General features: G+C 36.9%; 1 protein-coding gene across 6 annotated transcripts in view; it reads right to left on the bottom strand.

The window, feature by feature from the left end:
• ARID4B (AT-rich interaction domain 4B) overlaps window positions 1-27154 on the bottom strand; it is a 157877-nt gene that overhangs the window by 56037 nt on the left and 74686 nt on the right. For all 6 annotated transcript variants that reach the window (XR_002338970.1, XR_002338969.1, XM_021074399.1 and 3 more), the window contains exons 7-11: window positions 23728-23819; window positions 11668-11806; window positions 7493-7572; window positions 3842-3918; window positions 2117-2271 (exon numbers count right to left, since the gene is read on the bottom strand). Coding sequence is in view for 4 of the 6 variants with exons in the window: in XM_021074399.1 (XP_020930058.1) it covers window positions 2117-2271; window positions 3842-3918; window positions 7493-7572; window positions 11668-11806; window positions 23728-23819 (543 nt within the window). In the remaining 2 variants the exon portion in view is untranslated. The remainder of the gene's footprint in view (window positions 1-2116; window positions 2272-3841; window positions 3919-7492; window positions 7573-11667; window positions 11807-23727; window positions 23820-27154) is intronic.

The following is a 27154-nucleotide window of genomic DNA, read 5'->3' as shown; positions in this document are numbered from 1 at the left end:
AGCAAACTGAGTGGTCAACTTTTCCTGAGGTGAAGAAGATGATGGTTCACAGAAAGTTTCACTTTACAGAAGGGGTATGTAAGTTGGGTTTAAAAAACTGAACAGAGAGTGCCCTGGTGGCTCAGTGGGTTAGGGATCCAGTGTTGTCACTGCTCTGACTTGGCTAACTGCTGTGGCACGGGTTTGATCCTTGGCCTGGAAACTTCGGCACGCCGAGGGTGCAGCGCACACCCCCTCCCCAAAGCAAACCAAAAAACCCCAACTGAACAGGAGTGTGTCAGGCTTACTAGGGGGAAGGGAAGGGCACTGTAGGCAGAGGTATTGTCTGTGCAAAGTTGAGTAGAAACAAGGTATGTAATTTGATGTTTCTACAGTATAAAGTTCAAAGTAGGAGGATATACCAAGAGAACTGATGAAAGAAAGGGCAGGGGTTGGACTATAAAGGGAGGGTCTAACAGTGACGCTTGAATTTCAGAATGATGAGAAGCCACTGAGGAAACGTTAAGAAAGAGGGCTGATTGCTTATTTTAGCATTTTAAATAGAAACTTGTAGGGGAAAAGACTGAAGCCTGGGAAACTTTTACACTACGTGCTATCATTATAGATCACTCTAACTTCTTTTTCTCCCCACTTGTTAGGGCTGTACCCAGGGCATATGGACATTCCCCAGCTAGGGATCAAATCGGAGCTGCAGCTGCTGGCCTACATCACAGCCCCAGCAATTCGAGATCTGAGCTGCAACTGCACCCTACACCACAGCTCGCAGCAACACCGGATCCTTAACCTACTGAGCGAGGCCAGGGACTGAACCCACATCCTCATGGATACTAGTTGGGTGCTTAACCCACTGAGCCACAAAAGGAACTCACTAGATCACTATATTATAAAACATAAACTCTAAAACAATCCTGTTTCATTATTAGTTGTTCACTACAGTTAAAGGGCAGAATTTTATAACTTACCTAAAATATTACATATTGACATTAACTTATCTCAGTTTCCTAAAAACATTAAATAAAATTGACTACATGTCACGTATAGTAGCTTTCACTATGTGTACAATTCTTCCAATAACTTCCATAAAGTAGTTCCACCAGCCATTGTGGTACAAGAGGTACAGAGGTACAGTGTCACTAGTAATACTAAGGACATCCTTTCTCAGTACTTGTCGTTGCTAAACCTCAAGTACCAGCTACAATAAATTCTAATTTAGCTCCGTGATCCATTAAGTTCATAGGTAGGTCTTACTTATCTAATTAGAACTACCTATTTCTATTAAAGTCATTTAAGATTCTCTGAATCAAAGATATATTAATCTTTAGGTGTTTGATTATTCCTTTAATACTAGATGGAAGATGCAATTTAAGAAAATATGCAAATGTAAACATTGTATGAGGTGACAATTGTCTTCATGATGGTAAAAAGTAAACAAAAAGTAGAGTTCTGCTGTATTTGGTGGGTATAACGTTAATCCTCTGATAAACCAAAAGCACAGCAAGATGAAGAAACATTTTTTCTTTCTTTTTTTTTTTTAAGCTTTTTTAGGGCCGCACCCATGGCATGTGGAGGTTCCCAGGCTGGGGGTCGAATAGGAACTATAGCCGCTGGCCAACACCACAGCCACAGTAATGTCAGATCAGAGCCAGTCTGTGACCTACACCACAGCTCACGGCAATGCCAGATCCTTAACCCACTGAGCAAGGTCAGGGATTGAACCTGCATCCTTCATGGATACTAGTAGGATTCATTTCCGCTGTGCCACAACGGGAACTCCTCTTTTTATTTTTTTAAATTGAAGTACAGATGACATAAAATATTCCATTAATTTCAGGTGTACAACATATTGATTTGACATTTATACATATTATAAAGACTAAGAAATATTTTTGAGGTTATTGGGATAATTATACTTAATATTTTTAATTTCTCAAGATCACATTTCTAAGGTAAGCAAGCAAACAGCTTGATTATGATGAATAGCACAAGTACAATTGTATAATGAAATACTTCTCATACTAAAAATATTTTAAATGATTAATGATTTATGCCATATCCTAACTCACAGAGGAAACCCAACTGTGCTTCATTTTAGAAGGCATTTACTATTTTTACTCACCTCTTCTTCACTGCTGTTATCCTCCTTTTCTTTTTCATCATCTTCCTCTTCCTCTTCTTCCTCTGCTTCACTGCTAGAACTATCTTCTTTCAATTCAGTCTTCCAGTTAGCAGGAATAGTTCTACTTTTGTGAAATTCAAGTGCCTGATCAAAGGCTGGAAAGAGACCATAAACTGTATCAAGTGGAGAAATTAAGACAACTGATTTGTCTAACAATAATAACAAGATAAATAAAACCTACTGTGCTGCCACCAGTGACATTTATGAAGTGTATGCTATGTGCCAGGCACCGTGCTAACTTGCTTTCCATTTAGCAACTCATTTAACCTTAACAGTCTTAGCATTAGGCACCCATTTTATAGATGGCAAAACTGCTACCATTTGAAGGTGACTTAGGTTCAAACAAGACAAGAGAAAGGGTCAATTTTCTTGCTTTTTAAACAAAAATTAAAGAGTGCCTAGTAAAAAACACTTTTAGGTAAATCGTTAATCATTTTACCAAAAAAAAGATTAGTGGATTTCCCATCATGGCTCAGTGGAAATGAATCTAACTAGCATCCATGAGGAGGCAGGTTCGATCCCTGGCCTCACTCAGTGGGTTAAGGATCTGGCACCACCCTGAGCTGTGGTGTAGGTCACAGATACGACTTGGATCTGGCATTGCTGTGGCTGTGGTGTAGGCCAATGGCTACAGCTCTGATTCAACCCCTAGCCTGGGAACCTCCACATGCTGCAGGTGTGGTCCTAAAACCACACACACATACAAAAGCATTATTAAACAGTATTATATGCCAGGAATAGAGTAATAAACATACAATACCTGAAAATATGCCATAAATATGTCCTCTACATTTCTAGTTAAACATGAATTAAAATTATGCTAACAATTAGCTTAAATTAAAATTAGCTACACAGTTATTCTCACTTTACAACACATGGAAATAAATTCTAAACCATAAATTCCTGATAATTTTTTAATCAGTCTACATAGCATATTATTTGATCTGATGAACATGGGCAAAGAAAAAATAAACAGCTATTTACAATGCCAAAAATCAAGTCAGAAATGCAACTATAGCATATACCTCCATAAATATAACTATTATTATATTATAAAAAATGTCAAATCAAAATTACTTTGATTCCTGTTTCTACCATCTTCAAGAACTAATATTTTAGTTACTAGGCAAAAGCCAGACTATAGGAAAAGGTTGATGATATCTTGTTCTTTCTTTCTTTTATTCATTTATCTACCTATCTATTCATTTATTTATATCTTTTTAGGGCCACACCATAAAAGTGGCATATGTAAGGTCACAGGCTTGCTGTAGCTGCCTGCCTATGCCATAGCCATAGCAACGCAGGATCTGAGCTACATCTGAGACTTAAACCACTGCTCAGGGCAATGCCGGATCCTTAACCCACTGAGCGAGGCCAGGCGTGGAACCTGTGTCCTCACGGTTACTAGTTGGGTTTGTTACCACTGAACCACGACAGGAACTTCTATTCTTTCCCATTTTTAGATTACTGTACCAATTATAAGCTGAAAAAAAAAAAGAATACCTATAATAACAAGATGCATGGGTTTACAAAAGTATAAGTCACATAGAACCAAATGTAACTTCAAAGAGTTAAAAACAACTTAGGAGCAAAAGAATATTTAATCTTCAGAAATATTTCATTACTTTTTAAATTAAGTGTAATTTGTTCCAAGATCATCCTTACCTTGTTTTAATACAGCATCAGGCTTTGGTGCAGTGTCACTAGTAATTTCATGAACATCCTTTCTTGGTACTGAAGTACTATATGTATTTTTTTAATTTTAAAGGAAAAAAATGCACAAAAACATAACAGAGATTAATTGAGTCCTTTACCTACCACAGAAAGATATTGAAAACATGGGAATACTGACATTTATAATGAAAATGATGGCACACATAGTTGCAAGTCCCAAATAAAATGCTAGGCAGGGTGTTCAAATACTTAATCATCTACTGAAGGCCCCTGCCTTAAGAGATATTTTATAAACAAGGTATTCTGAAATATCCAATAATCCCCAGGTTAAATGCAATACTAAAAATACTAAAATGCTGAAAATAATAAATTAAAATGTGTGGATAGCAGAATGCATTAATCCAATAAAAAGTATGTCCAATAGTAAGAATTTGCTATCATTATCTTTCTTGAGATAATCACAAGAAATTACCAAATTAAAGATTGGAAGAAAATGTACTATATATAATGTAAAATGCTCTTTTAACAATTTTTTTAAAACTGAATTCCAGGTTAACAAGCAAACTTCTGGTATGTAATTTAGGGTCTTTCACAGAATTTAGCAACCATTAGGAAGGGTCAGATGCAAGCAACTATGAGAAGTTCTATCATATGTTACATTTATTTCCTGTTTTACACTAATAAATCATCATTCAGCTTTTCTGCATTTGATTTGTGTCAACAGATCTACAAAAGCCTAGACATTATTCCAAATACATTTTTCAAGACCTACCTTTTAAAAAAAAACTTTTTATTTAAAAGTGTCAAATACATGGAGTTCCCGTCGTGGTGCAGTGGAAATGAATCTGACTAGCATCCATGAGGACGCAGGTTCGATACTGGCCTTGCTCAGTAGGTTAAGGATCCGGCATTGCCATGAGCTGTGGTGTATGTCGCAGACTCAGCTTGGATTGGACATATCTGTGGCTGTGGAGTAGGCCAGCAGCTACAGCTCCGATTAGACCCCTAGCCTGGGAACCTCCATATACCTCGGGTGTGGGCCTAAAAAGACAAAAAACAAAAACAAAAACGAAAAAGTTTCATATATATACAAAAGTAGATAGTGTTAACAGTACAATGAACTCCCACACATCCACCACTCACCTACAATAAGCATTTACTCAGAGCCATTTATACCTCTAGTTGTTACCTCCCACCCCACCTGGATTATTCTGAAGCAAATCCCAGGTATTACACAATTTGATTTATAATATTTCATTATGGAGCTTTAAAAGAAAATTCTTTTAAAAATATAGCCATAACATTATCACATATTTTAAAATTTACAATAATTTCTTAATGTCACCAAATCAGTATTCAATTTCAGTGTTCAAATTTCTGACTATCTCCATTTTGTGGAAGTAGGTTTCATAGGTTGTTTTTAAAAATCACTTTTCAGAACTTGAAAGCACAAACAGCAAAATATAGTCTCCCAATAAGGAAAAATATAAAATAAATGGATTTTCTAAACTCAAAATGGCTTAAAGATTTAACCATAAGACAAAACACCATAAAACTCCTAGAAGAGAACATAGGCAAAACATCCTCTGACATTGACCATATAAATGTTTTCTTAGGTCAGTCTCCCAAAGCAATAGAAATAAACACAAAAATAAACCAAATGGGGGAGTTCCCGTCGTGGTGCAGTGGTTAACGAATCCGACTAGGAACCATGAGGTTGCGGGTTCGATCCCTGCCCTTGCTCAGTGGGTTAACGATCCGGCGATCCGGCGTTGCAGTGAGCTGTGGTGTAGGTTGCAGACACGGCTCGGATCCCTCGTTGCTGTGGCTCTGGCGTAGGCCGGTGGCTACAGCTCCGATTCAACCCCTAGCCTGCGAACCTCCATATGCCGCGGGAGCGGCCCAAGAAATAGCAACAATAACAACAACAACAACAACAAAAAGAAAAGACAAAAGACAAAAAAAAAAAAAAAAAAACCAAATGGGACTGAATCAAACTCAAAAGTTTTTGCACAGCAAAGGGAACCATAAAAAAAAAATATTAAGAAAAAAAAGGACAACCTTTGGAATGGGAGAAAATAGTTTCAAAATGCAACAAGGGCTTAATCTCTAAAATATACAAACAATTTATACAACTCAACAGCAAAAAAACCCCCAACAACCCAATCGAAAAAGGAATAGAAGACCTGAAAAGACATTTTTCTAAAGAAGATACATATAGATGGCCAAAAGTCACATGAAAAAATGCTTAACAACACTAATTATAGAAAAATGCAAATCAGAATGTCCATCATTAACAAGTCAACAAATAACAAATGTTGGAGATGATGTGGAGAAAAGGGAACCCTCCTACATTGTTGGTGGGAATGTAAAATGGTACAACCGCTATGGAAAACAGTATGGAGGTACCTCAGAAAAGTAAATATAGAACTACCATATTACCCAGCAATCTCACTCCTGGGCATCTATCTGGACAAAACGTTCACTGAAAAAGATACATGTACCCCTATGTTCATTCCAGCTCTATTCACAACAGCCAAGACATGGAAACAACCTAAATGTCCAACAAGAGATGAATGGATTAAGAAGGTGTGGTACATACACACAATGGAATACTACTCAACTACTAAAAAGAACAAAATAATGCCATTTGCAGCAACATGGATGAACCAGAGGCTCATACTAAGTGAATTAAGTCAGAAAAAGACAAATACCACATGATATCATTTACATCTGGAATCTAATACATGGCACAAATGAAACTACCTACAGAAAAGAAACAAACTCATGGACGTGGAGAACAGATTTGTGGTTGCCAAGGGGGAAGGGGAGCCAGTGGGATGGAGTGGAATTTGGGGGTTAGTATATGCAAACTATTGCATTTGGAGTGGATAAGCAATGAGATCTGCTGTAGAGCACAGGGAGCTATATTCAGTCACTTGTGATGGAACATGATGGGGGATAATGTGAGAAGAAGAATGTGTATGTATCTATGTGTGCGTGTATATATATATAACTGAGTCATTAGGCTGTACAGCAGAAATTGACAGAACATTGTAAATCAACTATAATGGAAAAAATAAAAATCTTCAAAAAATAAAGGATTATAAAAAGGCCACAGAAATTGATAACTCAGCTCTAAAAAAGTTCTAAAAAATAATAAAGTTCTACATGAAAAATCACTTTCTTAATTCTTAGCAAACATTTGTAGTAACGCCTTTTAACCCTCAGACTACCGCAGAAGTCAATTTATACACAGCTATCACTACGCCCATTTAGACATAATTTAAAATGTTTAGAAAAGCCCTATTAGACATTCAAAAACAATAAATATATCAATTAATATACCAATCAAGTATTAGATATGGTATAGAGACTGAATTTTCCTCAAGTCATCAGCTATTACACAGGTAAATACTAACAAATTAGCACTGAATGTCTAGTTTAGAAAAGACTAAAATGAACAAGAGAAGACCTATTATAAGACTACTAACTTGATAACATGAAATATGATCATACACTAAAATATTCTTTATGATGAAAAGGAAAAAGCATAAGTCATTGGAAATATCTAATTTATAATTTACCATCCCAATTTGGAAAAAAACTGCCTACTTTTCACAACAAATGAATTATACTTACAATTTGCCATCTTTAAAAGATCGAACAAGAATATTGTCTTTTTTCACAGCAATTTCATCACTACAATCAGGACAAACCACCTTTGAAAAAAAGTGTGAAATGATGATAACTAAAAGCATGTTTATATATAGTTACATAAGTATCAACTATTTAAATCCTTTAAAAAATAGTTTCAGCTTAAAATTTAAAAACAAATTTTAGTTTGAGGGTAAACAGTTATACACACACATGTGGGAACACACAGATAATTTTACATTTATATCCCATATCCTTCCAGCTCTCTAGATTACCCATACTGTTTTTAGACACAGGCATGTGCAGAAAGTAGAATCGTAGCTATGACTAGCCTGAAGCTGTGGACCAAGTCCCAGGCTGAAATAGAAAGTAAGAATGAAAGTGGATCAGTGTAGAAAAAGATGGAGAGCTAGTCTTACTAACAAAGGGTCTGCAGCATGGCCAGGATAACAGAGGCCAAAACAGGATCAGGTATCAGAACCTTAACAGAGATGATTCTCTACTTACAGTTTACATTTAAATACATACTTTAACACACACTAAAGTTTCTCCCTAATACTACCCACTCTTAAGAAGTAAAGCATTTTAAAGTGGACCCCTTCCTGGAGTCTATATAAGATTTATTTTATTTGCAGTCACCTCAGCTGTTATTTAATGTAAGGATAAGGCAAGCCTTTCCAAAGGCAATACTAATGTAAGACACCTATGAATTTTTATTACTTTAATCCCAAGGTGGCCCACTACATACACTGAGAACAATAGTTATGTTTTTAAATGAAAAGCGGGCTAAATGAACATAAGACTTGTTTTAAAGACTATATCATTAGCTCTCTGAAAATTGACATGATGGTACATAAAGGCATGTTTTCTCACCACAGGTTTAGGAGGAGCTGAGCTGGAAACAGGTAAGTTCTAATTCAGTCTTTAAAAGGTTGACAATTTCCATAATTGTAGCTGCACTGCTCAAATGTTGATGACATTACGAAATAATTCACTACGAAGGCCTTTTAAATGCATTAGCATCCAGAGAAACTTTCTTGTCATTTCAATAACTCAAGTAAATACTTAATATTTGTTCATTCATTCATCCAGTCACTCTACAACTATTAACTATTTCATCAAGGTTCTGTACTAGAGCACAGAGGTGGAGATAATGAGCCTGTATTCCAGTTGTGAAGACAAGAAAGTGCACAAACAATTTGTTATTGAGATAAGTCCTTATCTAGGTGGTCAGGGACCGCTTGCTTGAGGACATAACATTTAAGTTCAGCTTTGAAAACTGAGTAGGAATTGGCTTGACAAAGGATGTATGTGTATCATGTGTATGGCATGGGCTGTACTACAAGCAGAGGAAAACAGATCATGGGAAGGGTCCGAGACAGCAAGAAGCAGAACCCACTCCAGGAAGTAAAAGAAGGTCAGCGTGGCCACCTTTCTACCTGGGCTGAGTGAGAGAGATAAGCAGAGTTCAGATTTGTCAGTCTTGTAGGCCATGTTAATTCTTGAGATAAAATCTAAAATCTTTAAGGGAAGAATCTGCAACAAGATAATGTCATAACAAAACTTCATTTTTACAAATTACTTTTGCTGTCATAAAGAAAATTGACAGAGAAGGGCAAGAATTTCAAGAGATGAAGCTACTGCAAATTTTCCAGGTGGGAGAGAGTGACCTGGACATAAAGTGCTGGCAATGGCAAATTAAAGAAATGAGAATACTAGAGGTAATCGGGGAAGTAGAGAGATGAGAGAGAATAGGATGCTTATGTTACTGCCGCATACAAATGGTGTCATTCACAGGGAGAGGAAACAATGGAGAAGGGTCAAGTTCTGGAATAAGGGAGGAAAGAATAAATTTAGTTTTGAGCTTATTAAATTTTGGGGTGACTAAAGGACAGCCAAAGGGAGATGCTGAAAAGACAAACTTCTGTCTAAAATTGTGAGGCAAAATCACCCATTTTTTTCTTTCTTATGAGCTTAGAGTTTTGAAAACCACACATATGATAGCTCTGGCCAGTGCTGAGGATGGTGTGTGAATAAGTGGGTTCACTCTTCTGTCTGTTATAGGAACTAAATATTTTATCCCATTTACCCACGTGATTTTCTTGATCCCTCAGACATTTCAGTTTATTATCTTAGCAACCAGTGCTACAAATGGGATGAGATCACCCTAAAGAGATACAGAGTGATATATTCCGAACCTTGAAAAACAACATTTAAAGATTAGTAAGATGAGAAATGGCAAAGGAAAGTGAAAAAGAGGACTGCATGAGTCAAGGAAGCTAAGATTTCCTCCCCTTAAAATGATGGTAAATACCACCTATGTTCAGCCTCAGTTACAATTAAATGAGACTATGTACTTTTGTTAATAAGGTAGCACAGTGCCTGGCCAGGGTAAATGCTCAAAACATGGTCGCTATTTACAGTTCCTAGGAGTATGAAGTTGTTCTCTAACATGAGGATGTTATCGAACACTTGTTAAAATTTACTCAGTTTATAAACACTAATTTTAAAACAGAAATGCAAGTATTATTAATATGAGTATGTCAAGACTTATTTAGAACACAATTTCGCACTCTAGTTGACAGAAATTATTCATCACTGTCCAAAAGATCTCAAATTTGTGGTGAGGATCATATATATCAATAATGCTAAGATTTAAAAAATAACAATGTAATGGCTGACAGAGCAGATTACTGACTTTTCCATACTGTAAATCTTTATAGCTTTCTCATCATCAAGGAAACTATTTAAAAATTATGGTGAGAGGAGTTTCCATTGTGGCTCAGCAATAATAAACCCAACTGGTATCCATGAGGATGTGGGTTCAACCCCCGGCCCCACACAGTGGGTTAAGGATCCAGTGTTGCCATGAGCCTTGCAGATGAGGCTGTGGCTGTGGTGTAGGCCAGCAGCTGCAGCTCCCATTGGACCCCTATCCTGGGAACTTCTATATGCTGCAGATGTAGCCCTAAAAAGACAAAAAATAAAAAGTTATGATGAGAGAATCTTTAAAACTGAAAATACCAAAGTGAACAATTTAATGTTTCTATTGTTTTAGAAAAAGACACACAAAACTTTTAAAATAAGTTTTCAAAAGAAATTTTTACAAATAATCTTAGTGCTTTAGGAAAAAAGAAATGATCACATACACTGACATTTAAGTTTTCAGGTTACCATTAACCCAAAGCTTGACAAGTTACTTAACTCTTCTAACACTCAGTTTTCTTATTTCTAAAAGAGGGTAAGTAGGAGTTCCCGTCGTGGCTCAGTGGTTAACGAATCCGACTAGGAACCATGAGGCTGTGCGTTTGATCCCTGGCCTAGCTCAGTGGGTTAAGGATCCAGCATTGCCGTGAGCTGTGGTGTACGTCACAGATGTGGCTCGGATCCTGCGTTGCTGTGGCTGTGGTATAGGCTGGCAGCTATAGCTCCAATTAGACCCCTAGCCTGGGAACCTCCACATGCCTCAAGAGCAGTCCTAGAAAAAGCAAAAAGACAAAAAATAAAAGAGGATAAGTAATACCTACCTCATAATCTTTATAAAGATCTTAGCATAATCCTTGCACATAACAGGTATCCAATAAATGTGGAATGGATAGAAGGATATATGCAGAGGTATAAAGAGAGCATAAAGTATTTATATTTATTAAAATAATTGCCCTCATTAGTTTTAATTATAAGAATTTACTAGGCACTTACTTTGTGCATAACACTTAACTAAGCATTCAAGATAAAGAACAAAAAATGTACACTGCACGGGATGACAAATAGACATCACTTGTGGACAACAGCAGAAAACAAGATTCTATACTTCTTTTGCAATCTATTGCACGGTAGATTTAGAATTTTTTAAAAGTTTGCATGAGGAATTTTTATCCAAAATTGAGCAGTGTAACATATCTAGCCTCTAAAATTATCAAGACTTTTCCTCTCTTGGATGACTTCAAGAGTTCTTTGCACTCAGAAACACTTTTCAAAGTAATTCTGTGTGAACTGAATGATGCTAAAATCATTTTCCCATTTTGTATCTATGAAAAACACTAGTAAGAAAATCAAGTGTTAGGAAAAAAAGGAAGAAGAAAAAAATAAGAAAATCAGCTGTTTTCTTGATGAATTTTATATAGTTGAAAATTACATTCTTTTATACTGAAGTTACTCACCAATGCAGGAAACCATAGTGCTTTCTTTTTATCCAAACTAACATAATCTACACAGACAACTTTTCCTAGCAGCTCATCAATCTGTTTCCTATCATCCTCATCTTCATCACTGGAGGATGAAGAAGACTCTTCCTCTGGTCTAGGGAAAGAAAAAAGGGAGATATTTCCATTTATCTTCACAAAGAAAAAGCATACCAAGTTGATGAATACAGATATCTAGAAATCTTACCCCGTTTCCTAAAACCTACAGAATGGCTAATTTAAATTTTAAAATTGTTTTCTAAATTTCTAAAGAAGAATAAAAAAGGATACCATTAGAGGAAAGCACACCATTTTCCTAAAAATCTTTTGGCTTTATTTAGGGCTATTTTGAAAGATTAAGGGCAAGATCAGAAGAGACTAACACTGGTCCCAAATTTTCAAAAAACTGAAGTCCCCTTATAATAAGTATCCTAGTACTACACTAAACTATACTAGATCCCACTCTCAGGTTGAAGGAATTCTAGAGATGATAACTTTACACTCCCAGTGCAAAGCTAATTTTAAAAAGGGGAAGGCAGGAGTTCCTGTTGTGGCCTAGCAGAAATGAATCTGACTAGCATCCACGAGGATGTAGGTTCGACTCCTGACCTTGCTCAGTGGGTTAAGGATCTGGCGTTGCAGTGAGCTGCAGGTTTTAGACATGGCTTGGATACCACGTTGCTGTGGTTGTAGCGTAGGCCAGCAGCTACAGCTCTGATGCAACCCCTAGCCCAGGAAGCTCCATATGCCATGGGTGCAGCCCTTAAAAAGAAAAAAAAAAGTACAGCTATAAATGTAATAAATTCATGGAGTAATATAAAAAATAAATAAATTTCACCTGCAAAAAAGAAAAAAAATAGTGGGAAGGCAGATCTTTATTAATGGGGGAATCAGTGGGGGGGGGAGCCAATGTGATAAGAGATCATGGTTGTTGTCCTTGATATCAAATATACACAAACTAAGTATTCATCAGATGTACAATATGGTCCTTCTGCATTATGTTAACAAACTCCTTTCAGTTACACTGTATACTGGACTAGTAAATTATAAAGATATTAGAGCAGAAACTACTCAAAAACATACAACTGATGTTAAAGTATAGCAAAAGGTTAAACTAAAAAAGAAAAAAAAAAACCATACAAAACAAAAATTCTGAATCTGGTTCTGAGAAAGCCCACAATCAGTGGTAAAGAAAAGAGATTCTAACGACTTGACTGTTCAAAATGCCCAGAATAAGTAAAGATATTAAAAATTGTTAAATAAATAGACTGCAATGTATTTTCTTTTTATAAAATAAAACAGAATGACAAATATAAAAAATAAAACAAAAATAAAACAAAATGACAAATATACTAAAATGAAATATATTCATCCCTTCCCTTTATACTCATTCCAATGTATTTCAATTCATATTTATATATTCCAACATAAATATAAAGAAAGCAAAAACTACTATAATACTATTAAAAATTTTAGAATAATGGGGGAATATCAGTGTTTTATTTTAATGAGCACTCAATCTAAAAATTGTCCCCTGGTAAAAAACAAAACAAATCTTCAAAGTTTGCTACTGAGTAGAACTACTTTACTTCAAATGGCACTTACAGTGGTTTCACCCCTGTTTAGAAAGTAGGTAATAGATAAGGAAAAACCAATACGCCTTCATACTAGCAGGGCGTAAAACTTTACAAATAGGCATATAGCTTGGGATAGTAATGACAAACTTCACAAGTCTGATTTCTAATTGATTAGAAGAGCTTCTAAAGGGCAAGGACTATTCTCTCTTCAATTTCTTTTTTCTTTCTTTTTGTTTCTTTAGGGCCTCACCTGCTGCACATGGAAGTTTCCAGGCTAGGAGTCGAGTCGGAACTGCAGCTGACAGCCTATGCCACAGCCACAGCAATGCAGGATCCAAGCTGCGTCTGTGACTTACACCATAGCTCACAGCAACTCCAGATCCTTAACCCACTGAGCAAGGCCAGGGATCGAACCCCCATCCTCATGAATACTAATCACTACCTCTGAGCCACAATGGGAACTCCTCGTGCCACTTTCTAATGACTGGTAGTCCACCCCCAATCTTAAAACCATAATTACTGCTTTTGCAAAGAAGTTATATAAGACTCATTCAGCTACATTTTTATGGATGCCCTTTATGGCATTATCATTTGCAAGAGAGAAAGTCACAATGTCACAAATAGCATTAACCTGCAAAACACAGAGAGAGAAAACTGGGCTTTACTTGGCTAACAAAATCGTCTATAACACTATAAAAATTCTAATTCCTTTCATAAGACTTAACAAATGTGAAGACTTCAGACATGACAAAGTTACATACACAAACAAATGGACTGGCTATAAAAACCATCCATCCACCTCACACACTGTCTAGGTCCCTCCCTACAACCATTCCCCACTCATGGACTAGCTTTCCTTCCCTGCTCTCAGCTCCTCAAGTCTGTGTTCCAGTGATGCTTGTGTCTCTCTGCTGTATCAATTGTTCCATCTCTACTAGACTGAGTCCTACCAGCATACTGTTATTTCTAACAAAATGCTGTTACTTCTCCACTTAAAAAACACAAAAACAAAAAAATCCCCTGACTTCACTCTTTCCACCAGCTACCACTACCTAATTTCTCGACTCTCGTTTGCAGAAAAAGAGGCTGGAATGCTTTATTCTGACATCTGGAAAGTCTTTCACCTCCTCTAAGTCTCTGTTTCAAATGTTACCTCAATTAGATTACCTGATCACCTTATTCAAATTTAAAACCTGCTCATCCCAATTTCCCCTAACCTTACTCTTATTATTTCCCCAGCACTTACAAATATATCATACTACACAATTTACTTACTTACGTCTTTTTCTTTATCATCCATCTCCCCCCATATGAGAGAATGTAAGCTCCAAAGGCAGAGATTTTATAAATGTCTGTTTTGTTCACTGATATATCCCAAGTACTTGAACAGTGCTTGGCACAGCCTAGATGCTCAAAAAACATTTGTTGACTAAACAAATGAATTAAATAGATTCTTTCTACTGTGGTACTTCTGATTTTTATTTCTTCTGAAATCATAAAATGTAAACGGTCAGTATAATGTATATAACCAGTATAAATCATACCATTATGCCTAAGATTCCTTTAACTTTTCCTTTTAGAGGAAGTTAGCCAGCAAATTGTTTACATAAAAGATAAGTGCTCAATAAACTAATATACTAAAATAAATGAGCATCAAAAACATTTTATGAGATCAAAGACAGAAATTGATGGTAAACTCAGATTCATTTGTCTGTAAATTACTTAATTTTACCCTTGCATCACAATGAATGTCTTTATTTCACCCATGTTTTTCACTGAGTTTGAGTATGTTTTAACTGACTTTTCTGAAGCATCTTAAAAACTTTTTCCCCTATCTTGTGTTTTCTGCTTTTATTAAGAAGTCTGCATCAGTATGCACCCTGAATCAGACTGCTATAACTCAAACTAGACCTTTAAGGCCTTACTACGCTTTCACATTGCATGAGCCCTTTTTATTTTCCATTTCCTACATTTTGGGTTGTACCTTCAGATTCACATTTCCATGTCATTAATTCTATCTTCAGTGGTGTCAAGTATGCAGTTTAACTGGTCCTTGGAGTTTTATTTTAATGACTGCATTTGTTTCATTAAATATATCCTAATTTCCTTTAATACCTGCCTAGATTTTAAAAATCATATCCTATAGAAGGAACCAAGCAGTGCCTGTGGGTGTGCATTAAGTTTTAAATAAATGTTAATTGAACAGCATATTCTATGTAAGTAGAGCCACAAAAGTACTTGCACAGCTGCTGAAAATGGAATTATCATCTACTGTCCTGCTGGTCTACATGATGCCCTATGTAGTTTCTGGACTATATCGACAAATATAATCCTCACAACAAGTCAAAAAAAAAAGGTAAAACTAGGAGTTCCCTTGTGGCACAGTGGTTAAGGATCTGGCATGTTACTGCTGTGGCCCAGGTAGCTGCTGTGGCCCAGGTGGCTGCTGTGGCCCAGGTGGCTGCTGTGGTTTAGGTTTGATTCCTGGCCCAGGAACTTCCAAATGCGACGGGTACAGCCCTCCCAAAAATGTAAAACCATTCCTAGCTTATGAAGCAGAGAATCTGCTTGTCCCCACCACCCCCTCTGGCTATACCCCAGCATGCAAAAGTTCCCAGGTCAGGGATCAAACCACAGCAGTGACCTGAGCCATAGCAGTGACAATGCCAGATTGTTAACTGCTAGATTGTCAAAGAACTCCCGAATCTGCTTGGTTTTTATTTCCCTCTGACACTTGTGCCTCTGCTACAAGATATATGTTTATATAGCCACAACAAATAAAGCACTGTCTGTGAAACAACATTTGATGATGCCTCTAGAAACAAAGCTAATTACATGGGAATGTTTACCAAACAAAGAGCCAGTCACTTAAAGCTGAACACACATCGCTATTAATTGTAAATTAATTGTAAATCAAGTAAAAAGAACTTTAGATAAGATGTGCCAAAGAATATCAAATGATGGGATATAAACAGAAAACCAAGGAGTTCCCTTGTGGCACAGTAGGTCAAGGCTACTGTGTCACTGAAGCACCTTGGATTGCTGCTATGGCTCAGGTTCAATCTCCGCCCTAGGAACTTCCAGATGCCACTGGCATAGACAAGCAACAACAACGACAAAGAAAACTGAGCCAGGAACTTTAGAGGCTCAATCTTTGATCCTTATTCTTGCAAACAACTAATTAATCCAGTTTCAAATTTTAAACAGTAAGTTAAAAATCTGTATTAATATCAGGAAGACTGATAATGTACAGCTTCTGAGAAGTTAAAATAAATAAACATATGAATGTATATAAACTTAGCAATAAAAGGGTTTTAATTTTTTCACAATTTTGGTCAAGAAGGAAACTAGAATCAAATTCTCATATCAAAATAGTGAATTATAAAAAAAACTTTTGGACTTAGTAGGGCTTTTTGTAAAATTTTATGAATACACTAAAAACACTGAATACTTTAAAAGGATTTATTTTTTTTCTGACCATACCCACGGCATGTGCAAGTTCCCAGGCTAGGGACAGAACCTGAGCCACAGTAGTAGCCCAAGCTACAGCAGTGACAATGCCTAGTCCTTAAACATTAGACCATGAGGGAACTCCTAAAAAGGCAAATTTTATATGTGAATTACATGTCATTTAAAATTTTTTTATAAACATCTGCAGACTTGTAAAAAACAGGTACAAATCATTAGTTATTAGAAAAATCATAGCACCATCACTGAGTAGAACCTGTACCTACAAATAATCTCTACCAAAAACCATTATAAGCCTTATTATGCTTCATGCTTTTTCTGAAGGGGAAAAAAAATAACAGCAAGTAGACTGCCTTCCTACTATAGCAGTTGCATATATACTTTTGCCAGATTACTAGAATAAACTTTTGGGGAGAGGGGACACAAATGTTTTCTATAATTTTGGGCATTCTATTCTTTAGGTAGATGAAAATGTCTGCATACAAAGTAAGTTATAAGAGCAAAATTCACTCAAGTTATAAACTGATCAAAAGGATCAATAATTTGCTTTAAAAAATTAAGATAGGAGTTCCCACTGTGACACAACAGGATCCGCAGCATCTCTTTAGGACCAGGATGCAGGTTCAATCCCTGGTCTGGCCCAGTGGGTTAAAGGATCCAGTGTTGCCACACTTGTGGTGAAGGTTGTAACTGCAGCTTGGATCTGATTCCTGGCCTGGGAACTCTATCTATTGTGGGGCGGCCAAAAAAGAAAGAAAAAAAATTAAGCTAGAAAATGATAGTCTTTTAAAAAGAAAATATCTTAGTATATGAGGATTAATATTATATTAGGATTAAAAGCAGAATATAAAAAAAACAATTGAAGGAAGGTGTCAAAAATAATCAATTTGGGGCCAACTAGTTTATGGATTAAGAGTTGCTAACAGAGGCATTCGGTTGTGGCTCAGAGAAAATGAATCTGACTAGCATCCATGAGGATGCAGGTTCAATCCCCGGCCTCACTCAGTGGGTTAAGGATCTGGTGTTGCCATGAGCTGTGGTGTAGGTCATAGATGCAGCTTAGATACTGCGTTGTTGTGGCTGTGGTGTAGGCCAGTGGCTACAGTTCTGATTTGACCCCTAGCCTGGGAACCTCCATATGCTGTGGGTGGGGCCCTAAAAAGACATTAAAAAGAGTTTCTAAAAGAAAACAAAGGTAGTTATATATCAGTGTAACAGTGGCACCCAGGGAATCCTGGGAGGAGATAATCTTATTTTTTTTGGCCATGCCCATAGCATACAGAAGTTCCCACCCAGGTCAGGGATCAAACCCACAACACAGCAGTCATCCAAGCCACAGCACTGATGATGCCAGGTCCCTAACTGCTAGCCTACCAGAAAACTCCAGAGATAACCTCATTTATCTTTGTACAAATTTTAAATGGCAACCAGAGAACCATTATGAAGACATTTTTGAGCTGAGTAATGGAAAAGGAAATGAAAGTCAGATAAATGACCTTAAGATCCAGGTCCTAGATTTTGTTGTAGAAAATCACTCTGAAGAAAGGAGAGAAAGAACTTTGAGGGAGTGTAATTTAAGGAGTTAGGCGTTTTAAACTGTGGTACTTGCCTGTGGTGCTTACACACCAAGGCTTAAAGCACTAAGCAAGACAATTACGATGTCTCTTGGCAGTGAGACTGACTGCAACAGTTAGGGGGAAGGAAGAGCAAGGAAAGTAAGATTACAGACAAGCAGAGCTTCATTTCCTATACTAGTAATTCTCAACCTTTCGTCTGCCTTCATACTTCACTCATGTAAAAACAACATCCCAAAAGCAGATCTTTCATTACACATGGAGATTCTCAATAGGAAAATCACTAACTCAGAATATTTGCTAGAGCCTTCAGAAAGCAAAGATCAACTTGCTTAGTGACAAAAAGCACACTTTTTCCTCATATTCAGGAAAGGGAAACCTCAGCTAAGAAACATAACAGACATTTTAATAGACCATAACTTTTGGTCATTTTTTAGATCAATCTATGAGATATTAAATTTGTTTTTACACTTCCACATGACATTTATAGAAAGGTAAAATATGTCTTAATATCATATACAATTTGTTTCAAAATTGTGGGAATATTGTTTTAAAATTCATATAATATAGCCAAAAACAATACTTCCTGTCAGAAATAAATACAAGTAGGCAGAATTTTTACAAATACATAAACTCATTTTTATATGTAAATGAAATCATGTTATGTACTGGTATTTCATGAAAGTTTAATTTAACATACAATGATGATATCTAGTACTTACATAATAATTACTACATTAAACCCTTTAAAGATATGAATTCATTTTATCTTTGCAACAACTGTAAGAGACAGGTAATACTACTGTCTCAATTTTATAGATGAGAAAATTGAGGCATGAAAAGACTAAGGATCCTGCCCAAGGTCACACAGTAAAGAAGAGGCAGAAGCAAGACTAAACCTGTGTCATCTTGTTCCACAGTTCACATGCTTAACTAAGCCACCCTGCCTCTCTCAAGAGCTAGAGGAGTGGAAAATCCTCACTAATGAAATAATTTTACATTAAATACACCTCACCTTACTGTACTGACATCATCAATCATAGTTAATTAAGAGTTGACTACAGAGCTATGGGAAGGGTCTAATGATCAATGGTAGATAGAATTTTAACTCAACTGAAATCATTAATTTTCAGATATCAAAAGATTCAAGTTATAACTGTTTCAGTGAATATTTGATGACAATGTAACAGCCCTCTGAAAAACCCAAAAATATTAGATCACAATATCATCTAGTAATCACAATAAGACTCTTTCTTTCATACTAATAATGCCACTGGACATTTTTCACTTATTTGCCTTTCTGGCTAGAACACTCAAAAAAAAATTTTTTTTTTTTTTTGGCCACACCTCTGGCATGTTCCTAGGCCAGGGACTGAACCCATGCTGCAGTTGTGGTCTGCACCATAGCTGGGGTAACGCCAGATCCATAACCTGCTGTACCATAAGGCAACTTTCAGAACACTCAAATTTTAAATATAATACAAAGTAAATAATAGTTACAACCTGAGTATCCTAAAAATAATCAAGTCACCAGAAAGCTATACAACAAGTGAGAGAAATTACTCACCCAGGAATAGCTAAAACATTTTCTAAAAGATTCAGAGAGTTAGGAAAGAAAAAAAATGCATGCCCCAAATCACTAGCAGGAAAATAAGCAATATTAAATATTTTTTCAATGCAAGAAGTAGTCTTTTAATTTCCTCCCTCAAATGAGTCATTATTTATTTATTGTTAAAACTAATTTGGAAAGTAACCATGGCACTCTAAACGAAAAAAGAATCAATCAATTGAATGGGAAAAGACCTATGGAACACATGTGACTTCAAGTCCTGGTCCTTTCCTTCCTGTGTTCCTTGGATTATCTACTGTCTCTGAGGCCAATTTCCCCAATTTTTGAAAAAATTTAGTTTTAATGGGTTTTTTTTTGGGGGGGGGGTTGTTTTTTTCTTTTCTCTTTAAGGGCCGCACCCGTGGCATGTGGAGGTTCCCAGGCTATGGGTCCAATCAGAGCCACAGCTGCTGGCCTACGTCACAGCCACAGCAACATCAGATTCAAGCCGCCGTCTGCAACCTACACCACAGCTCATAGCAACACTGGATCCTTAACCAACTGAGTGAGGCCAGGGATCGAACCCACAACCGCATGGTTCCTAGTCAGCTTCGTTTCCACTACGCCACGACAGGAGCACCTAAAAATTTAATTTTAATGAAGTATAGTTAATTTACAATGTTGTGTTTCCCCAATTATTTTCCTCCTTTTTACGCCCCTACCTGTAGCATATGGAAGTTCCCCAGTTAGGGATGGAATCAGAGCTGTACCTGTGGCCTATGCCATAGCCACCGCAACAGCAACAGCAACATTGGATCTGAACAGCCTCTGCCACCTATGCCACAGTTTACAGCAATGCCGGATCCTTAACCCACTGAGCCAGGCCAAGGATCGAACCCACATCCTCACAGAGACAACATCAGGTTCTTAACCCACAGAACCACAATGGGAACTGTTCATACTATTTTTAATAGGGGTAAAAATAATACCTTCTTAAGTTTGCTTTAAAGCTAAAATTAAGCAATATGAGAGATAGTGCTTACCCAATTTTTAATCTCCAAAGCTTAACCATTATTAGATTTAATATCTGATTATATATTTTTAATTTTTTTAATTTAATTTTTTTTTGCTTTTTAGGGCACACTTGTGGCATATGGAGGTTCTCAGGCTAGGGGTTGAATGAGAGCTATAGCCGCCGGCCTATGCCACAGCCACAGCAAGGTCAGATCTGAGCTGTGTCTGCGACCTATACCACAACTCAGGACAATGCCGCCGGATCCCTGGCCCACTGAGCTAAGCCAAGGATCGAACTTGGGTCCTCATGGATACCAGTCAGGTTTGTTTCTACTGAGCCATGACGGGAAATCCTGATTCTATATTTTGAAAGATAGTATTTACCTACAGTAAGAATTTCAATAATTCAACTCTATATTCTTAACAACTACTCTGACTTAGGCACATTAAAATTTATAAAAATTTTATCCAAGTGAAATATTCAAAATTGTTTTTAAACAATTTTTTTTGTCTTTAAACAATTTAAGATCCAAAAAATTAATTAAAAATAATATTCTCCTGCCCCATCCTTTCCAATTTTCTTCTATTCCATGGAGGCAACTACTTTTAACTGAGAGTTAATACTTAATCTCTAAGAAATATTCTTTTTTTTTCTTCTTTTGTCTGTTTGCCATTTCTTGGGCCGCTCCCGCGGCATATGGAGGTTCCCAGGCTAGGGGTCGAACTGGAGCTGTAGCCGCCGGCCTACACCAGAGCCACAGCAACGAGGATCTAAGCTGCAGCTGCAGCCTACACCACAGCTCACAGCAACGCTGGATCGTCAACCCACTAAGCAAGGGCAGGGACAGAACCCACAACCCCACAGTTCCTAGTTGGATTCATTAACCACTGCGCCACGATGGGAACTCCTCTAAGAAATATTCTTATACTGCTATTTCTTTATACATTTTACACATTATTCTATCATTATGAGGACTTAACTTTTATATTTAAGCCACCTCCCAACCTATATTCTCTCTCTCTCTCTTTTTTTTTTTTTGTCTTTTTGCCTTTTCTAGGGCTGCTCCCTCGGCATATGGAGGTTCCCAGACTAGGGGTCTAATCAGAGCTGTAGCCACCGGGCTATGCCAGAGCTGCAGCAATGCCAGATCTGAGCCGCGTCTGCAACCCACACCACAGCTCACAGCAACACTGGATCGTTTAATCCACTGAGGGAGGCCAGGGATCGAACCCGAAACCTCATGGTTCCTAGTCGGATTCGTTAACCACTGCGCCACAACGGGAACTCTGCAACCTATATTCTACAAATAGTTTTCCTTTCTTATATTCTTTTTCAGGGAGTAACTACCTGCCTTTTGTTATTTTTTTCTCTATTTGTTATCATCAGAGTTTAATTCCCTCCCAATGTTCCATTATATTAGATAATCAAGTCCTCCTTTTAACAGAAATTTCCATTCTCTATTTTGCATTCTACTGACTACTAGTATCTAGTGCTGCTATTGAAAAAGACTAATGCTATTCTGTTTCTCACTCCTTTGCAATAAATTATTTTTCTTTCTGCAACTGTCTAAATACTGTTCCATTATTTTTTTTTTTTTTTTTTTGCTTTTTTAGGGCCACACCTGCTATATATGGAAGTTCCCAGGCTAGGGGTCCAATCAGAGCTGCAGCTGCTGGCCCACACCACAGCCACAGCAACACAATCCAACCCATGTCTTCGACCTACACCACAGCTCACGGCAACATCTGATCCTTAACCCACTGAGTGAGGCCAGGGATTGAACCCACATCCTCATGGATACTAGTAGGGTTGGTTACCACTGAGCCACAATGGGAACGCCCATGTTCCTTAAGTTCTGATGACCTGAAACTTCATGACTCTTTGATCCTGTGATCCTTTTTAATTTAAAGCCTTTTGGAGCCTAGGCACATTTCACTAAACGTAATTTGTTAAATATGTAGAAATGTGCGTCACACCTACAAGAAGATGAAAAAATAATTAAGACAGTTTCGCTGTCAGGAAGATTAAAATTATTAGGAAGGGAAAACAAACACTACAATGATAATAACAGATGAAATACTGTCTATGACATTACATAAATGTAAAGAATTTAGAGGATTCAAAGAGAAAATCATGTCTGTTTTTAAGGAAAGAGTAGGGAGGCACAAAATGGTTCACATAAAGGTGGGAGCATTTCTGGTGGAGAACTGAAAAATTAGTGAGACAGTAGAATGGAAGGGTGACATTCAAGACAGAAAAACACCAGCATGATTAAAAAGCATGATATCAGGAAAGTAAAGGATGTACTACTCAAGAAATAGTGACTAATTCTATATTGACAATTAGCATCAAGAAACATGTAAGAAGAGGGAGTTCCTGTCGTGGTGCAGTGGAAAGGAATCCCACTAGGAACCATGAGGTTTCAGGTTTGATCCCTGGCCTCGTTCAGTGGGTTAAGGATCTGGCATTGCTGTGAGCTGTGGTGTAGGTCGCAGATGCGGCTCGGATCTGGTGTCGCTGTGGCTCTGCTGTAGGCTGGTGGCTGTAGCTCCGATTGGACCTCTAGCCTGGGAACCTCCACATGCCATGGATGCAGCCCTAAAAGGACAAAAGACAAAAAAGAAAGAAAGAAAGAAAAAGAAACAGGTAAGAAGAAATGGCAGGCAGATAAATAACACAGCTGTAAAGGTTGGCTGAGCATGGAGAATGTCAAGCACCCATTACAAGAAGTCTGAAATTACTCCGTTATTCCATTAGCACTTTTGCAAATTACAATTTAAAATTAATAACTATTAAAACAATACCAGAAGGAGAAATGAATTCAGGTTGAACTAACAGTTATGAAAATGGACTTACATATGATTAGATCTTCTTCCTCTATTTGTTTTCTTTCCTATGACTGGAGTGCCAAAATGTTCAGGGTTGGTGAGTGGGAGCTGGTCTAATGTCTGTGGGTAGGAACATAAACCCATCAAAAGTTATTAGGTTGCACGTTCTTTTTTTATTTTTAAATCAAATCAGTTAAAGAATATGCTTAGATTTTTGAGATTTAAAACTTCCCCGAGGGGGGAGACTTCCAAGGAAGATTAAAATACAATTTCCCTAAGGATAGAAAAATTTTGTTTCAAAGATTTAGAATAAAGATGAATGAGTCCATTGCTAGAAGGGAAAAAAAAGTGAAAAGAAATTTATTATCTATTTGAAGGCTGATAGACTTCTAAGAACGATTAAAATACAAAACAAAATAAATACAACTCAGTGGAAACAGAGATTTGAGAGATAAGAAACCTATAGTTAAGTACTTAACCCCTAGATTGGGACCAGCAGTAGTTTAAGGTTTTTTTTGCATATAGGGAATCATAATCTATAAAATAGAATTCTTAGTAAGTAAGAGTAACAAAATTATCAGGAAAAGCATCAGCTGCTTGAAAAAAAGGCTTCAGAGAAGCTACGTTATTACTTTGCAAACATTTTCTGCGACAAAACTTTTTTTAAAGAAAATGTAAAAATTAGTTTTTCTACATTTAATATTTTATTTTCTGTACATTTTTAATCTGCAACATCTAATATTGTGCTTGGTATGAAGACAATAATCAACAAATTAACATTTCTTTCTTATTATCAACTGACAGCTCATGTCAATCTTGTCCCTCACCACATTCGAAAATAATGATTTTTGAGGAAAAACTGGTTGTTGGTTACAAGCAGAAAGAAAAAGAGATTTTAGAATCTCTTTCTCAGTATCAGAACTTCTTGGATTTTTCTTATGATTATTTCCTGGAAAGGTTTTATTTTCTAAAAAGTTAAGGTATCAATCTGAAAATGTTATCCCAATTAACCTAATTCTCTGAATATCAATTTTGATAATATACTCACTTTTTCTGCACCTTAAAGATTTACCATAGTTGCTATTCCTTTTATCCAATAGAACTTTTGCTATTACAGATACTTTTATGAATACAAGAGGAACTAAAGATGCCAGTAAAACTGTCACAATGAGAGTAAGGAACTACTCAGGATAAAGACTTCTGAAACTTACAAACAAGACTATTATATGAAAGGGTGTCTGTCAGCTTAAAGATGAGATATCTAAATACAAACTAAACACTAATATTTAAAAGAAAAATTTTGACTTTTATTTTTTAAACAGATAATTTTGTTAAAACAATAATGAACTAAAACATGAAAGAGGGAAGCATATTAACAATATATTTTGCATAATTTGTTAGAATATATGTAAACACATTTAAGGTATATAGATACATATTTATCCAACAACAAAGAATACAGTATAGGAAAAAGGTATGAGCCATAAAGCATTAATTAAAAATTTATTCCTTGAAATGATAGACAAAAATCTTAACTTACATAGGGCTAAAAACTTAATCTTTCAAATTCAGCTTATAAGTCAGGTATTAAAAATATGTGGAGGCAAAAATTGGCCCAAATACAGTACATGCCAGACAAAAACTCTTCAGAAGTCATTTGTCATTACACCTAATATGCTTCCCAAAGAGCAAGAATTTCAAAGTATTATAGTTGGTAAACAGGGCAAATAAATTAATTTGGCTTTACTTTCTGTCAAGCTAACAAAACAATTAAATGTCCCTCCTCCTTCCCTAAAATTAAGGCTACTCTCTTGAAAGCAGAGATTTCTATTAAGTATTGTGATTTCTATTTTAAGCAACTGACATTTCACTTGTTAAAGAATATATCAAGGGAGTTGCCATTGTGGCTGAGCAGTAATGAACCCAACTAGGCTATATGAGGATGCAGGTTGCTCAGCGAGTTAAGGATCCACCACTGCCATGATGTGTAGGTCACAGACTTGGCTCAAATCCCTTGTTGCTATAGCTGTGGTATAGGCGGGCGGCTACAGCTCTGATTCAATCCTTACCCTGGGAACTTCCATATGCTGTGGGTGGGGCCCTAAAAAAATGGGAAAAAGAAAGAAAGAAAGAAAATATCCAGGACTTCTGAAGAGTCATCTAGGAATCACATACAGGCATTCTCAAACAATAATCGCTCCCTTGTATAATAAAAAAATAGAAAAATAAGGAGTTCCTGTCATGGCGCAGTGCAAAGGAAACCGACTAGGAACCATGAGGTTGCAGGTTTGATCCCTGGCCTTGCTCAGTGGGTTAAGGATCCAGTGTTGCCATGAGCTGTGGTAGAGGTTGCACACACAGCTCGGATCCTGCGTTGCTGTGGCTATGCTGTGGCATAGGCTGGCAGCTGTAGCTCCCATTAGACCCCTGGCTTGTGAACCTCCATATGCCTTGGGTGTGGCGCTAAAAACAAAAAGCAAAAAAATCATAAAAATAAAAATAAGAACTAGAAAAATAAGAATATTCTGTCCTTGGCCTCAACCCTGGAAAGCAGGAGTACCTTTATTTCATGTGACAGGTAAGAGTAAGGGAAGGGTAGAATCTGTCTTGTCTTAAAGAGCAAAACTAGAGACTCCTGGATATATTAAAGACTCAAAGAAAATTCCAGAGGCCTGGGGGAAACATGCCCAAAGAACTGTTACCTAAAATGGGCTGCAGGTAACATGGAGAAACATGGAGCAGGGATTTTATCTAACTTTCTTTAGTTCTCTTTCTTTTTTTCTTTTTTCTTTTCAGGGCTGTAAATGTGGCATATGGAAGTTCCCAGGCAAGGGGTCGAATGGAAGCTACAGCTGCCAGCCTATGCCACACCCACCACAATGCAGGAACCAAGCCATGTCTGCAACCTACACCACAGCTCACAGCAATGTCAGATCCTCAACTCACTGAGTGAGGCCAGGGACTGAACTCACATCCTCATGGATACTAGTCAGGTTCCTAACCCGATGCGCAACAACGGACACTCCTAAACTTTCTTTAGTTTTCAACTGCACATAGTAAATGCACCGAAAGGATACCAGATGATTAGGCAATTTTCGGATAATATTCAAATTAGGAATGCACTATAGTCATCCTTAAGAGTATCTACAGTCTATAGATTCTATAAAATAGAACAGTCTAACAGATAGCAGGAAATAGGCAACATCATAAGTTGGTTATGGCTAGAACCAGTGATTTTGGTGTCTGAATTCAAACTGATAGAAGTGTTTATTGTGATATCATACAAAAAGCTTGAATTTAACTCTTATTAATGGAATTAGTGACCCAAAATACTGCCAGTATCATGTGGCTTTTCTCTCGCAGACCGAAGATTCTAGTAATAACAATAATGCTCAGAGCAAACTTCTAAAAAGTTAAAACTTTTTTGAAAATATCAGAGACACCAAATACAGGAA

The sequence above is a fragment of the Sus scrofa genome, chromosome 14, assembly GCF_000003025.6.
Source record: "Sus scrofa isolate TJ Tabasco breed Duroc chromosome 14, Sscrofa11.1, whole genome shotgun sequence".
Taxonomy (NCBI): Eukaryota; Metazoa; Chordata; class Mammalia; order Artiodactyla; family Suidae; genus Sus; species Sus scrofa.
This window is presented reverse-complemented; position numbering and strand designations above follow the sequence as displayed.